This window comes from Scomber japonicus, chromosome 22, assembly GCF_027409825.1.
Source record: "Scomber japonicus isolate fScoJap1 chromosome 22, fScoJap1.pri, whole genome shotgun sequence".
Taxonomy (NCBI): Eukaryota; Metazoa; Chordata; class Actinopteri; order Scombriformes; family Scombridae; genus Scomber; species Scomber japonicus.
The window spans coordinates 23,468,133-23,481,218 of NC_070599.1; the positions used below are offsets into that span (position 1 = coordinate 23,468,133).

General features: G+C 44.9%; 1 protein-coding gene across 1 annotated transcript in view; it reads right to left on the reverse strand.

Annotated features, from left to right (window-relative positions):
• Positions 1–13,086, reverse strand: part of LOC128383565 (phosphatidylinositol-binding clathrin assembly protein) — a 49,735-nt gene continuing 36,649 nt past the window's right edge. The window contains exons 5-7 of the mRNA XM_053343170.1: positions 2,536–2,592; positions 1,242–1,358; positions 1–239 (exon numbers count right to left, since the gene is read on the reverse strand). Of these exons, the coding sequence (XP_053199145.1) occupies positions 225–239; positions 1,242–1,358; positions 2,536–2,592 (189 nt within the window). The 3' untranslated portion in view covers positions 1–224. The remainder of the gene's footprint in view (positions 240–1,241; positions 1,359–2,535; positions 2,593–13,086) is intronic.

A 13,086-nucleotide genomic window follows, 5' to 3' on the forward strand; every position in this document is an offset into this window, starting at 1 on the left:
TCCTCTTGGGGTCATCTTCTCCTCATCTTTCCGTCTTCTTGTTGTTTTTTTTGGTGTGGGTTGGTTTATCTTGTCGTCTGTCTGTCCGTCTCTTAAGTCGTTTTTTAACTTGATCAAATCATTTCCCTCCGTCCTCCGTTGTGATCGTCCTCTTGTGTGTTTTTCTTCTTCTGCTGTTTGTTTGTTTGTCGCTTTTGGCACTCGGCTTTCCCCCCCTGACTGGATTACATAAACTGCATCTGAAGAGAGCGGAAGAAACAAAGAAGAGGAGAAAAATTGTCATTCTACCAATTTAATGAAAGCTGCTTTGGAGCTATGTATGAACAAAAGTGTTAAAAACAGACTATATTTTTTACTACTATTGTTTTATTGCTCGTGTCCTTACTTATCATTGATCGTTATTTATTCCTATTATTGATGCTCTTTCTATTTTTGGTATAAACTTGCAGATAGGATATCAAGATAGAAAGAAAAAAAAACATTCATGCTACATTTTGGGACTAATAAAGGAAAAAAAACTATATATATAAATAAAAGGAAGAAAATCCATCTTTGACTGTATATAAATACGGACGTCATGACAGCTCCCCTAAAGTGAAGCCAAAGCATCTCTATCGCCCCCTGGTGGCTGACTGCAGAATTTATGATGCAACAAATTAGACAAAAATCTGTCCCTGATTACGCCTCGCAGTCAAAACATAAAACATACTATTGGTTCTCTTCTTATTGGGATATACAGCATGATTACACTATGCCAAATTATGTAAAATAACTTGTTGGTCTAATATTGTATGGTCTTATACAAGTTTTTGAATAACTGTTTTTTAGTCGTTCTTTTATTTCTCTGATATTCTGCTTGTTTTGGTTTTTTTCTTCAGAATATAATATATATTTATATATTTACATGCTTATCATACATGAACATAAAATATTACATGCACACTCTTTGGTTACAACATATTTAAATATATCAATATGCACCTAGCTGAGCAACCCAATGCTATAGCTCTATTTTAAATTCTACATTTATAATTCTATATTTATTGTCAACACTTTCAAAAACATGATAATTCTGCTTTATGTTTATTACTGAGCAAAAAAGAAACATATTGCATTTTTAGGTTTTATTACATTTTCAACCCTTTTGAGAGACATTATTAGTTCTTACAAAGATGTAGTATGTTTTTGTCTGTGTATGAATGTTTAAAATAAAGGATATTATATTTTAAAGTGTGTCTGACCTGGGCTCCGGGCATGGGTGCGAAGGGGTTAGTGGGTCTGAGAACAGGCTGGTTGTACATCATTGGCTGAGGAGCCATCACTGGTACCCCGCCCATCTGACCCATCTGGGGAGGGACCTAAAAAAGGGAGGGGGGCACGAAGAAGGAAAAAACAAGTGAGGAAAAGCCACATAAAGTAGAAGCTGACATCCAAAGGAGGCAGAAAAACTATAAACTTTATTTATGTCCACTTCTTTAATATTCTGCACCTATGCACTGCACATTTAAGAGTAGGCATAAAACTTTCCTTTTTGATAAAGCTTATCGTTAGGGCTCTTAGAGCTCTTAGCTTATGCTGCTATAGGCTTAGACTGCCGGGGGACTCCCATGATGCACTGGGCTCCTCTCTCCTCCTCCCTCTCTCTCTCTATCCATCCATCTATATCCATTAACATTCATGTACTATTAATGCATTCAATAAGCTAAACTTCTTCCCTGGAGTTGTCTGTGCTTTCTGGTCTCACAGGTAATCTGGGCCTGTAGACGTCCGGATGACAGATTCCAGTCCCGGACCTTCAAGCTTCATTGTTGATTTTCATTTTGCTTCTCTCCTCTATCCTTCCTCTCTCTCCTCTCCTTCCTCTCTCTCTCTCTCTCTCCTCTATCCTTCCTCTCTCTCTCTCTCTCTCTCTCCTCTATCCTTCCTCTCTCTCCTCTATCCTTCCTCTCTCTCCTCTCCCTCCTCTCTCTCTCTCTCTCCTCTATCCTTCCTCTCTCTCCTCTATCCTTCCTCTCTCTCCTCTCCCTCCTCCTCTTCCTCTCTCTCCTCTATCCTTCCTTTCTCTCCTCTCCCTCCTCTCTCTCTATCCTTCCTCTCTCTCCTCTATCCTTCCTCTCTCTCCTCTCCTTCCTCTCTCTCTCTCTCTCTCTCTCCTCTATCCTTCCTCTCTCTCCTCTATCCTTCCTCTCTCTCTTCTCCTTCCTCTCCCTCCTCTCTCCTTCCTCTCTCTCTTCTCCCTACTCCTCTTCCTTTCTCTCCTCTCAACCCCAACCGGTCGAGGCAGATGTTCTCCCACTCTGAGTCTGGTTCTGAGGTTTCTTCCTGTTAAAAGGGAGTTTTTTTTCTTGCCACTGTGTCTCATGTGGGAATGTTGGGTCTCTTTAAAGTTAAAACCTGAAGAGTTCGGTTTAGAACCTGCTCTATGTGGAAAGTGCCTTGAGATAACTTTGTTGTGATTTGGCGCTATACAAATAAAGATTGATTGATTGATTGATTGATTGATTGCACTGCTCTGTATTTCGGGGTTTGACTCACCATTCCATACACAGGCACTTGCGGTGTGGTCATGGGGAAAGCCATGGGAGCTGGAGCCTGCAGAAGAAGAAGGAGAAAAACCCAGAAGAAGAAGTCAGGAATCAAACTTCAAGAAAACTGGCAAAGAAGCCGAAGTCGCTGCCAGCAGAGTGAGAAAAAGAGAAATGAGAAGACTCGACTGTACTTTACTGTAGGTGCAAAAAGAGGAAGTGTGTTTGTGTTCACATTAGGAGCACAACAACGCCGATGCCTCCTCCGCCGCATGCAGCAGAGGTACTTAGCGTCATCCCACTGGGAGCAATCATTACCGCAGCTTTACAGAAAGAGGGGTGGGGAGGTGGGGGGGGGTGGGGTGGGGGGGGGGGGGGGTGGGCTCAATAGGACAGTGTTTAAAAGCTCTGCTGCCCTCCTTACTTCACAAATCAAATTTAACTCCGGCTGAACGAGCTTTAAATTCAACGTGACGGGCGATTTGTGTTTGTAGCCGTGTGCCGATTCCCACCTGGGATGAATTAGTAATTTATGGACGCTGTAGATTATCGTATGAGTGGATCGTCCTTTCCTTCCTTCCTTCCTTCCTTTCCTCCCTCCCTCCTCCCTCCCTCCTTTCCATTCCTTCTTCCGCCCTCCTTTCCTTCCTTCTTCCTCCCTTCCTTCCTACCTTCTTTCCTTCCTTCTTCCCTCCTTTCCTTCCTTCTTTCTCCCTTCCTTCCCTCCCTCTCTCCTTTCCTCCCTCCGTCCCTCCTATCCTTCCTTCTTCTTTCCTTCTTTCCTCCCTCCCTCCCTCCTTTCCTTCCTCCCTCCCTCTTTCTTCCCTTCCTTCCCTCTTTCCTTCCTTCCTTCCTCCCTCCCTCCTTTCTTTCCTTCCTTCTTCCTCCTTTCCTTTCTTCCTCCCTCCCTCCTTTCCTTCCTTCTTCCTTCCTTCCGTCTGTACTTCCTACCCTACTTCCTTTCCTTCCTTCTTTCCTTCCTCCCTCCTTTCCTTCCTTCTTCCTCCCTTCCTTCCTTCTTCCCTTCCTTCCTCCCTCCTTTCCTTCCTTCCCTTCCTCCCTCCCTCCTTTCCTTCCTTCTTCCTTCCTCCCTCCACCCTCCCTCCTTTCCTTCCTTCTTGCTCCCTTCCCTCCCTCCCTCCCTTCATTCCTCCCACCCTCCTTTCCTTCCTTGTTCCTCCCTTCCTTCCTCCCTCCCACCCTCCTTTCCTTCCTTGTTCCTCCCTTCCTTCCTTCCCTCCCTTCCTCCTTTCCCTCCTTCCTTCTTTCCTCCCACCTTCCCTCCTTTCCCTCCTTTCCTCCCTCCCTTCCTTTCCTTCCTTCTTCTGTACATTATCGTATGAGTGAAACGTCCCAGAGGAGAATCAGAGTACGATGCTACATACAACACATCTTCAGTATTAATATGAACAGATGTCAGATGAAGTTATGAAGCGCCTGCAGTTGTTTCACAGTTTGAAGAGTTTCTACCCGCTAGCATGCGCCGATGTTAAGAAGAGAAACAAAGAAAGAGAAGACGAGCATTGCTTTTTCTTTTGGTCCCTGTTGCATTAAAAATGTATAATATGTGCTGCGGTTATGAGTTGCAGGTCAGGTCTGCTCACCAGGCGTTCACTGTTCTTAGAAAAACATCCTTTCCTTCCTTCTTCCTCCCTTCATTCTTTCCCTTCTTCCTTCTTTCCTCCCTTCCTTCCTTACCTCCTTACCTTCCTTCCTCCCTCCCTCCTTTCCTTCCTTCTTCCTCCCTTCCTTCCTTCCCTTCTTCCTTCTTTCCTTCCCTCCTTCCTTTCCTTCCTTCTTTCCACCCTCCCTTCCTCTCTCCTTTCCTTCATTCCTTCCCTCCCTCCCTTTCCTTCCTCCCTTCCGTCTGTACTTCGTCCCTTCCTTCTTTCCTTCCCTCCTTCCTTTCCTTCCTCCTTCCCCCTTTCCTTCCTTCCTTCCTTCTTTCCCTCCCTTTCCTTCCTTCTTTCCCTCCCTCCCTTTCCTTCCTCCTCCCTTCCATCCTTCCTTCCTCCCTTCCTTCCTTGACTCGAGGACAACAGGTTAAAACAAGTTGATGTTACCACAAAGAAGAGAAGATGAGCATCACTTTTTCTTTTCTTTTTTTCTTTTGGTCCCTGTTGCATTAAAAATGTATAATATTTGCAGCGGTTATGAGTTGCAGGTCAGGTCTGCTCACCAGGCGTTCACTGTTCTTAGAAAAACAGCTTGAAGGAACTTTGCTCCTGCTGCTCGTCTATCTCTGACAATGAGATGCACACAGTCACCAACAGCTCTACTATAGGTGATAATTCTGCTTTATGTTTATTATTAAGGTAGTACTAAGTGATGGTGGTGTATTGGTAGGGCTGGGAATCGGTACTTAATACCTTTTAAGGTAGTATGGAAACATCTCCCGACCAGGCGGGGAGTTCCTGTCCTCTGAAATGAGGCCAACGTGGAAGTAACTTAGAGCTGCATTCTATCAAAAGGCCACCAGGGGGCGACCGTCTCTATACAAGTCAATGGAGAATTCACCAACTTCTCACTTGATTTCTAACCTCAGTAAACGTTTTCAAAATGTGTTTATGGTCTCAATCGCTAGTTTAAAGCCTTCTTCAATGCAGTATGATGTTCATTTGTGACATTTTGGCCTCCCTGATTTTATATGTGACGATAAAGCAGGGTATGCATTAGGGCGTGGCTACGTCCTGATTGACAGGTTCATTGACCAATGTCCTCGGGATCCAGCCCTCGCAACCATATCAACCTCCCCGCTCCACCCATGGCCCCGCCTCATGCCCATATAAGTAGAATCCGTGTTTTAATCTTTCCCAGCATGCACCTGAAACTTTCATCCTTCTATCCTCCCTTCCTCCCTCCCTCCCTTACTTCCTTCCTTCCTTCCTTGACTCGAGGACATTAGGAGGGTTGAAGCAGCAATAGTGAAAGTGTTTCCTCTCCAGCAGAGTTTAAAGTCTCCAGCAGGAAGTTAAAGCTTCATATTTCTTACTCAGTAATTAGCGTTGTGCTGCGGAGTCGTTACCTTTGCAGTCTGGTGTAAAATGATGGATTACATTCATCAAGGAAATACAATCGCAGGTTTTTAGCTTTTTTTATTATTTATTTATTTTTGTTAACGGGAGAAAAATAAAACTACACTTTAATTATCCTTTAATTGCCACTTAAGCAACGACACTTTAATCAATGCTTTAAACAGATGGAGGCTTGTGTTGGTTTGAATCACAGCTTATAATGATCCTCCTTCCTTCTTTCCTCCCTCCTTCCTTCTTCTTTCCTCCCTCCCTCCTTCCTTCTTTCCTCCTTTGCTTCCTTCCTCCCTCCTTTCCTTCCTTCTTTCCCTCCTTCCTTCTTTCTTATCTCCCCCTTCTCTTCCTTCTTTCCTCTCTTCCTTCCTCCCTCCTTTCCATCCTTCTTTCCTCCCTCCCTCGTTCCTTCTTTCCTCCCTTGCTTCCTCCTTCGCTCCTTTCCTTCTTCCTCCCCTCCTTCCTTTCTTCCTCCTTCGCTCCTTTCCTTCTTCCTCCCCTCCTTCCTTTCTTCCTCCTTTCCTCCCTTCTTCCTTCCTCCTTTCCTTCCTTCTTCCTCCCTTCCCTCCTTTCCTTCTTTTTTTCCTTCTTCCTCCCTTCCCTCCTTCCTCCTTTCTTCCCTTCTTCCTTCCTCCCTCCTTCCTTCTTTCCTCCCTTGCTTCCTTCCTCCCTCCTTTCCTTCCTTCTTTCCCCCCATCCTTCCTTCTTCTATCCCCCTTCCCTCCTTCCTTCCTTTCCTTCCTTTTTTCCTCCCTTCCTTCTTTTCTTCCTTCTTTCCTCCCTCCCTGCTTTCCTTCTTTCCTCCCTCCCTGCTTTCCTTCTTCTGTCCTTCCTTCTCTCCTCCCTTCCTCCCTCATTTTCTTCCTTTCCTTCCTTCCTTCCTTCCTCCCTCCTTCCTTCTTTCCTCCCTTGCTTCCTCCATCCCTCCCTCCTTCTTCCTTCCCTCCCTCATTTCCTTTCCTTGCTCCTTCCTTCTTCCTCCTTTCCTTCCTTCCTCCCTCCCTCCCTCCCTTCTTCCTTCCTCCTTTCCTTCCTCCATCTTTTCCCTCCCTTCCATCCTTCCTTCCTCTCTCCTTTCCTTCATTCTTCCTCTCTTCCTTCCCTCCTTCCTTCTTTCCTCCCTCCCTACTTTCCTTCCTCCATCCCTCCTTTCCTTATTTCCTAATTTTCTTCCTTCTTTCCTTTCCTTTCCTCCCTCCCTCCCTCCCTTCTTCCTTCCTCCTTTCCTTCCTCCATCTTTTCCCTCCCTTCCATCCTTCCTTCCTCTCTCCTTTCCTTCATTCTTCCTCTCTTCCTTCCCTCCTTCCTTCTTTCCTCCCTCCCTACTTTCCTTCCTCTATCCCTCCTTTCCTTATTTCCTAATTTTCTTCCTTCCTTCTTCCTTTCCTCCCTCCTTCCTTCCTTCCTTCCTTGACTCGAGGACTTCAGGAGTTCAGCTCTCTCTGAATACAGACACCCATACGGAGCAAAGTTTCTCCTTCCAGCGGTTAAACAGGAAAAAAGAAACAGAACTTTAATTCTTTTTTATTTCTTGTCAAATTGTGTGTTTTGGTTTGAATGTTTTATGTTTTCCAGCCGTCGCACTACGATGACTGTAACTTCTAAATGATGGTTTCTGGTGTGTTGAGTATTTAAAATAAAAACAAGCTTTGTGGTCGTTACAGGAACTGAAACAATAAACTAATGCAGAACAGCTTCAGTCATGATTTAGGTTTGTGGGAATCTGTTGGAACTCTACTCTTCATTATTTACACTTTCTTTATTCCTCCCTTCCTTCCTGTCTTCTCTTCCTTCCTTCCTGTCTTCTCTTCCTTCCTTCCTGTCTTCTCTTCCTTCCTTCCTGTCTTCTTTTTCTTCCTTCCTTCCTTCCTTCCTTCATTCTGTCTTTCATTCCTGTCTTCTCTTCCTTCTCCTCCTTCTTTTTCTTCCTTCCTTCCTCCATTCCTTCCTTCCCTCCTTCTTGCTTTCCTTGTTTCTTTCTTTCCTCCCTCCCTCCTTTCCTTCTTTCCTTTTTTCTATCTGTCCTTCCTCCCTTCCACCTTTCCTTCCTTTCTGTCTTCTTTTCCCTTCCTTCCTTCCTTCCTTCTTTCTGTCTTTCATTCCTGTCTTCTCTTCCTTCTCCTCCTTCTTTTTTTTCTTTCCTTCCTTCCTTATTCTTTTCCTTCTTTTCCTTCCTTCCCTCTATCTGTCCTTCCTCCATTTCCCCCTTCCTTCCTTCCTTCCTTCCTCCATTCTTTCCTTCCCTCCTTCCTCCTTTCCTTGTTTCTTTCTTTCCTCCCTCCGTCCTTTCCTTCCTTCCTTTTTTCTTTCTATCTGTCCTTCCTCCCTTCCTTCCACCTTTCCTTCCTGTCTTCCTTCCTTCCTCCTCCATTCTTTCCTTCCCTCCTTCTTCCTTTCCTTCCCTTCTTTCCTCCCTCCCTCCTTCCCTTCTTTCCTCCCTCCGTCCTTTCCTTCCTTCCTTCTTTCTTTCTATCTGTCCTTCCTCCCTTTCCCCCTTCCTTCCTTCCTTCCTTCCTCCATTCTTTCCTTCCCTCCTTCCTCCTTTCCTTGTTTCTTTCTTTCCTCCCTCCGTCCTTTCCTTCCTTCTTTCTATCTTTCTATCTGTCCTTCCTCCCTTCCACCTTCCATGAGTTTGGACCCTCCTGCTTTAGAGCGTTTAGGAGGCATCAAAGCTTTGAATCGAAATCATCACTGGACACTGGACCACGATTTCTTCTTCTGCACCTTTTTATCTTGTTGCTATCTGCATCATTAGTTCGTTCATATATTTGTCATTTTAATAAATACAGTTGTAATCTTATGTAATCTGTATCTTGAGATCTTTAACCCTTAAACAGACAACGTGCACCAGGAGATACAGACTCTTTAACCTTCCTGTTGTCCTCCCGGGTCCTTCCTCTGTCCTTCCTTCCTTCCTTCCTTCCTTCCTTCCTCAGATCTAAGTTCAGCTGTTAGGGTAAATGTTCCCTCCTTCTGTCCTTTCTTCATCTGTCCTTCCTTTCTTCCTTCCTTCCTTCCTTCCTTCATCTGTCCTTCCTTTCTTTCTTCCTTCCTTCCTCCCTCCCTCCCTCCCTCCCTTCCTTCCTCCCTCATTTCCTTCCTTCTTCCTCCCTCCTTCCTTTCCTTCCGTCTTCCTCCCTTCCTTCCCTTCCTCCCTCCTTTCCTTCCTTCTTCCCTCCTTTCCTTCCTACCTTCCTTCCTTCCTCCTTCCTTCCTTCCTCCCTCCTTCCTTTCCTTCCTTCCCTTCCTTCCTCCTTTCCTTCCTTCTTCCCTCCTTTCCTTCCTTCCTTCTTTCCTTCCTTCCTTCCTTACTTACTTTAGGTGCAAATGACATAACTAGTGAGGGCTGTTTAAGGGTTAATCTCGTCTTTTATCTCGTCTTTTAAAGTTCTTGTGAAATTTGATCCAAAGCAAAAGTAAGAAATCCTTTAACAGCTTCAGAGGATTTTAAAAAAAGGGAAGTTACTCATCGATCAGAGAGGAAGATGAAGGAGAGGAAGGTTTCAGGTCGGGTTAGGTGAACCTGGGATCTGATCTGAGGAGCTAAATCAATGCCATTGATCAGGTGTTCAGAGCAGACCTTTCCTTCCTTCCCCCTTTCTTACTTCCTCCCTCCTTCATCCCTTCCTTCTTTCCTTTCCTTTCCTCCCTTCCTTCCCTTCCCTTCCCTCCCCTCTTTACTTCCTTCCTCCGTCCCTTTCTTCCTTCCTTCTGTCCTTCCTCCCACCTTTCCTTCCCTTACCTCCTTCCTTCCTTCCTTCCTTCCTCCCTCCCTGTCTTCCTTCCTTCCTTCCTTCCTTACCTCCTTCCTTCCTTCCTTCCTTCCTTCCTTCCTCCCTCCCTGTCTTCCTTCCTTCCTTCCTTCCTCCGTCCCTTTCTTCCTTCCTTCTGTCCTTCCTCCCTCCTTTCCTTCCTTCCTTCCCTTACCTCCTTCCTTCCTTCCTCCCTCCCTGTCTTCCTTCCTTCCTTCCTTCCGCCGTCCCTTTCTTCCTTCCTTCTGTCCTTCCTCCTGCCTTTCCTTCCCTTACCTCCTTCCTTCCTTCCTTCCTTCCTTCCTCCCTCCCTGTCTTCCTTCCTTCCTTCCTTCCTCCCTCCCTGTCTTCCTTCCTTCCTTCCTTCCGCCGTCCCTTTCTTCCTTCCTTCTGTCCTTCCTCCTGCCTTTCCTTCCCTTACCTCCTTCCTTCCTTCCTTCCTTCCTTCCTCCCTCCCTGTCTTCCTTCCTTCCTTCCTTCCTCCCTCCCTGTCTTCCTTCCTTCCTTCCTTCCGCCGTCCCTTTCTTCCTTCCTTCTGTCCTTCCTCCTGCCTTTCCTTCCCTTACCTCCTTCCTTCCTTCCTTCCTCCCTCCCTCCCTGTCTTCCTTCCTTCCTTCCGCCGTCCCTTTCTTCCTTCCTTCTGTCCTTCCTCCTGCCTTTCCTTCCCTTACCTCCTTCCTTCCTTCCTTCCTTCTGTCCTTCCTCCTGTCTTTCCTTCCCTTACCTCCTTCCTTCCTTCCTTCCTCCCTAAACAGATGTCCTTTAAGCTCTTTAGTGAGTCGGCACGTGGACGACGCTCGTAACGTCTCATAAAAACACCAAAAACCACCAACGTGTTCGTCCGTCTCTGTACTTTCCTGCTTCCTCTCTCGGCTCTCGGCTCCAAAACCAATTTGTCCGAACTAAAAACGGATCATAAATATATAGTTTCACTTCCTGGAGTTTGTTTTAGTTTCTACTTTTAGACTTTTAGCTCCGAGCACGTCGATGCCAGCGTACGACACTCTGGGCAAGCCGTCTTTAAGTTGAGCTGCTACTACAGTAATTACGGTAGCTCAGTCAAATCCAAACAAGTGGCTACCGTAATTACTGTAGTAATGTCCTTCCTCCCTTTCTTCCTTCTTTCCTTCTTTCTTTCCATCCTGTCATCTCTCCTTCCTTCTTTCTGTCCTTACCTCACTTTCTTCCCTCTTTCCCTGCATCTTTCTTTCCTGTCTTCTTTTCCTTCTTTCCTTCCTTCTTTCTGTCCTTACCTCCCTTTCTTCCTTCTTTCCCTCCATCTTTCCATCCTTCCTTTCCTTCCTTCTTTCCCTCCATCTTTCCATCACTAATTTCTTCCTTCTGTCCTTCCTTTCTTCTTTCCTTACTACTGTCCTTCCTCCCTTTCTTCCCTCTTTCCCTCCATCTCCCCCTTCCTGTCTTCTTTTCCTTCTTTCCTTCCCTCCATCTTTCCATCTCTCCTTCCTTCCTTCCTTCTGTCCTTCTTTCCGTCCCTCCATCTTTCCATCTCTCCTTCCTTCCTTCCTTCCTTCTGTCCTTCTTTCCGTCCCTCCATCTTTCCATCTCTCCTTTCTTCCTTCTGTCCTTCCTTTCTTTCATCCTTCCTTCTGTCCTTCCTCCCTTTCTTCCCTCTTTCCCTGCATCTTTCTTTCCTGTCTTCTTTTCCTTCTTTCCTTCTCTCCATCTTCCTTCCTTCTTTCCTTCCTCCATCTTTCCATCTCTCCTTCCTTCCTTCTGTCCTTACCTCCCTTTCTTCCCTCTTTCCATCCTGTCTTCTTTTCCTTCTTTCCCTCTTGTCATCCCTCCTTCCTTCTGTCCTTCCTCTATTTCTTTCCATCTTTCCATCCTTCCTTCCTTCCTCCCTTTCTTCCCTCTTTACCTCCATCTTTCCTTCCTGTCTTCTTTTCCTTTCTTCCTTCCTTCTGTCCTTCCTCCATTTCTTCCCTCTATCCATCCTTCCTTCCATCTATCCTTCTTTACTTACCTCCACCTTTCCATCACTCTTTTCTTCCTTCTGTCCTTTCTCCCTTTCTTCCCTCTTTCCCTGCATCTTTCCTTCCTGTCTTCTTTTCCTTCTTTCCCTCCTGTCATCCCTCCTTTCTTCTGTCCTTCCTCTATTTCTTCCCTCTTTTCCTCCATCTTTCCATCCTTCCTTCTTTTCTTCCTTCCATCCGTCCTTCTTCCCTTCCCTCCATCTTTCCATCTTTCCTTCTGTCCATCTGTCCTTCTTTCCTTCCCTCCATCTTTCCATCTCTCCTTCCTTCCTTCTTTCCTTCTTTCCGTCCCTCCATCTTTCCATCTCTCCTTTCTTCCTTCTGTCCTTCCTTTCTTTCATCTTTCCTTCTGTCCTTCCCCCCTTTCTTCCCTCTTTCCCTGCATCTTTCCTTCCTGTCTTCTTTTCCTTCTTTCCCTCCTGTCATCCCTCCTTCCTTCTGTCTTCTTCCATCTTTCCATCCTTCCTTCTTTTCTTCCTTCCATCCGTCCTTCTTCCCTTCCCTCCATCTTTCCATCCTTCCTTCTTTTCTTCCTTCCATCCGTCCTTCTTCCCTTCCCTCCATCTTTCCATCCTTCCTTCTGTCCTTCCTTCCTTCTTTCTGTCCTTACCTCCTTACCTGGCGATGACGTTGTGCAGTTAAGAAATAATAATAAATTAATTTCTGGAGTCTGTACAGGTTGTTTTATTTTGAAAATTGACCAGGCGTTTTTAAGGCCCTATGACTTCCTGTCTGGTTCCATCTGCTCTGTTTAAAGCGTCTTCCATTGAAAATATAGACCAAACATGATAGAAATGTAAAATATCTTTGAGTTTTTGATGTTTTTTATGACAAAATAAGACATTTCATAAGGTAAACTTTTCATAATGTTGCTTGTTTATCATTTTATAGACAAAATTTCTGATTGATTAGTGGGGAAAATAACTGGCGGATTAATTTATAATGAAAATAATTGATTATCGCAGCTTCCCATCTTCCACTTAAACTTCATATCTATAAATTAGAGGCTCATTGATGCTTTTCTGTAGAGTTTTTTGACACATATGGAGTCAAATCCAGCTTAAAAACTCACATTTATTTCTGTTTTTTGTCCTTTTTTAATGAAATACAGAAAAAAAACCCAAAAAAATCAGTTTCAATGTTCTCACTTTCTGCTTATGTAACTAGTTTGGCAGCGGAGATGAGAGGGGCGAAAAACAGAAGCAAATACTTTAGTGTCTCCAGGAATAAAAAAGAAAAAAAGAAAAAGAAAGGAAGGGAAGAGGTGACAGAGAGAAAGAAAGGAAGAGAGACAGATGAAGAAGAAGAAAGGCACATTAGAGGTTAATGACAGAGAAAAGTACTTACATAACTAGTATAGAACATTCCATTCTGCATCAGGACGCAACGAGGAAAAAAAGACAAGAAGACAAGAGAGAAAGATACGGAGACGAAGAAGAAGAAAGAGGGATAAAAGGTAAAAGAGAGAGTGAGAGAGGAGGAGGAGGAGGAGGGAGGAGGGAGGAGGAGGGGAACAGAGAGAGGATATGATGATGAAATGAGGGGGAAAAGGGGGGAAATGGTGAAAGTGTGAGAAGGTGAAACAAAGAGAATTATATTATAAGAGAGAGAGAAAGGAAAAGAAAGGGATGAAAGGAAAGGGGAGGGAGAAGAAGAAGAAGAAAGGGGAGATGAGAGAGAGAGAGAGAGGAAGAGAAAAGGGTGAGAAAAAGGTGAAACAGAGAGTGAAAAGAAAGGGATAAAAGTGGGGAAAGAAAGAAGAAGAAACGGAAATGAGTTAGAGAGAGAG